This window comes from Maniola hyperantus, chromosome 10 (assembly GCF_902806685.2).
Source record: "Maniola hyperantus chromosome 10, iAphHyp1.2, whole genome shotgun sequence".
Taxonomy (NCBI): domain Eukaryota; kingdom Metazoa; phylum Arthropoda; class Insecta; order Lepidoptera; family Nymphalidae; genus Maniola; species Maniola hyperantus.
The window spans coordinates 38,454-40,606 of NC_048545.1; the positions used below are offsets into that span (position 1 = coordinate 38,454).

The following is a 2,153-nucleotide window of genomic DNA, read 5'->3' on the forward strand; positions in this document are numbered from 1 at the left end:
TTATTATATTTTAGAAGTAAAGTAATTGTAGATTTAAATAGAGTATAATGTGGAATTTTGAAGTGTATAAATTTAAAACTAAAGTTTAATCTCTATTGTCGACTCTATTGAATTTGAGTTTTATATGGTATCATTATACTTATGGAAAGGGTAGCCAAAGGGCTATAAATGGCTCTGCTTTGACGGTAGACATCATTAATTTTCCTATTTTTAATAAGAAGCTGTGACATACCTACAGGTACGAATATTGTTGATTTTATATTTCTATTGTTATACTATGTATGTTGTTTAATGTGTAATTTGTTATTCAACTGGTATTCCTTTGTAATAGTTTATGCTTATACCCGATGTGGGTTGGATATGTTATGGTAATACCATAGTTGTATCTATTTTTCAATAATTGTGGATAGACACCGCCGAGTTTTTTCTTGCCAGTTCTTTCTCTCGGTAGATATGCTTTTTCGAACTGGCGGTAGATTTTTCTTAAAGGAAATAATAAATTATTTAATGATAAAGCAATAAGTAATGGTAAAGATAAACTTTGATATGGAGGGATTTTTCCCTGAATAAAACAGTTTATTTCCTTATACAATCTTTTATTTTGTTTTCTACCTTCAACCACGCCCTAGCTTATTGATAACGAACTAAGGTTTAGACTCTCAGTAGGTTGATTCCTGACTCTATTGTCTCTATACTTCTGAGGCTAATCTAGCATACGCGTCCAGTGTATGGGCACCGGCCACACGGAAGTTGATGACACAAAAGCGGCTAAACACGGTTCAGCGGGGCTTTGCCCAGAAAATCTGTAAATCGTACCGAACCGTGTCACTGAACGCAGCACTTCTGCTGGCCGGTCTCATACCACTTGATTTACGGATACAAGAGGCGGCTCAGCTTTACGAGGCCAAAAGGGGCCGACCACAGCCCATACTGAACGGCAGGGAGGTCGAAGAGAGAGTATGTTTCCTGAACGCCCCGCATCCCTCAGAGGAGGCTGTTGTGGGGTTCCATTGCTTAGAGGACATGGAGGAGGCCACCATCGCAGACTATGACATGACCGGTCTGAGGATATTCACAGATGGCAGTAAAATGGACGCCGGAGTGGGTGCAGCTCTCTCGTGCTGGAAGGATGGAGAGGAAACTCTGAGTAGGAAGTTTCGTCTCGAGCCTTACTGCACAGTGTTCCAGGCAGAGCTGTACGCAATCCTTAAAGCAACAGAACTGGCTTTAAAAGTCAAGGACTGCTCTGTGAATATCCTCAGTGACTCCAGGTCTTCCTTAGAAATACTGAGCTCTGGAACCTTCCACCCCTTGGCTTTTGACATTAGGAGAAATTTAGCTCTTCTGAGGGCAAAAAATAAGAGGGTTGGCCTCTTCTGGGTGCGAGCTCATGTAGGAGTGGTCGGAAACGAAAGGGCTGACTTCTTGGCCAGGGAGGCTGTCACAAAGCTCAAGACCAGGCCGGCTTATGACAGTTGTCCAATTTCATATATAAAGAGATCCATAAGGGAGGACACTGTCATGAAATGGTCTGAGCGTTACAGGGAGGGTGTGACAGCGTCCGTGACCAAGACATTCCTGCCGTCAGTTGAAAAGGCACATAAAATTTTGAAGAAAATTAAGCTCACACCCCTTTTGGTCCAAATATTCAGCGGACATGGCGGGTTTTCGGAGTACCTACACAGGTTTAAGTGTAAAGACGGTCCTGGCTGTGTCTGTGATGAAACGGTCGATGAATCAATATTGCACTTACTCATCGACTGTCCACAGCACAGCCGAATCCGAGAGGACTTCCACCAACAAATTAGGGTGGAACTGTGTAGGGACTCCGTCCCCGCCATTCTGGAGTGCGACGCAAGTCGGAGCTTATTCCTGCTATTTTGCTCTAAAATAGCAGGAATAGCTATTAAGAGGAATAGAACAGGGTGACAAGGACACAATGTTGTCCAGTATTATAGAATACGACGATTAACATGGGTCCAAATTAAACTGTTCTGTTCCTTTCAAACAGTCGCGAAATTCGCACAAAATTTGACAAAACTAAATATTGAAAAAGGTCTCTGACATTATGTCAGGGGAGAAGCCGCCGCTAAATAGAAAAAAAAAAAAAAAAAAAAAAAAAAAAAAAAAAAACCTAACCTAACCTAACCTAA

The 2,153-nt window shown here is 41.7% G+C and overlaps 1 protein-coding gene across 1 annotated transcript; it reads left to right on the plus strand.

Moving 5' to 3' along the window:
- Positions 1 to 753: 753 nt before the first annotated feature.
- LOC138402910 (uncharacterized) lies at positions 754 to 1,929 on the plus strand. Its single transcript, XM_069501441.1, has one exon. The coding sequence runs from the start codon at positions 754 to 756 to the stop codon at positions 1,927 to 1,929; it is 1,176 nt and encodes a 391-aa protein (XP_069357542.1).
- Positions 1,930 to 2,153: the final 224 nt, after the last annotated feature.

Coding starts and splice junctions, on each gene's coding strand:
- LOC138402910 (XM_069501441.1), top strand. CDS start 754: ATGACACAAAAGCGGCTAAACACGGTTCAGCGGGGCTTTGCCCAGAAA.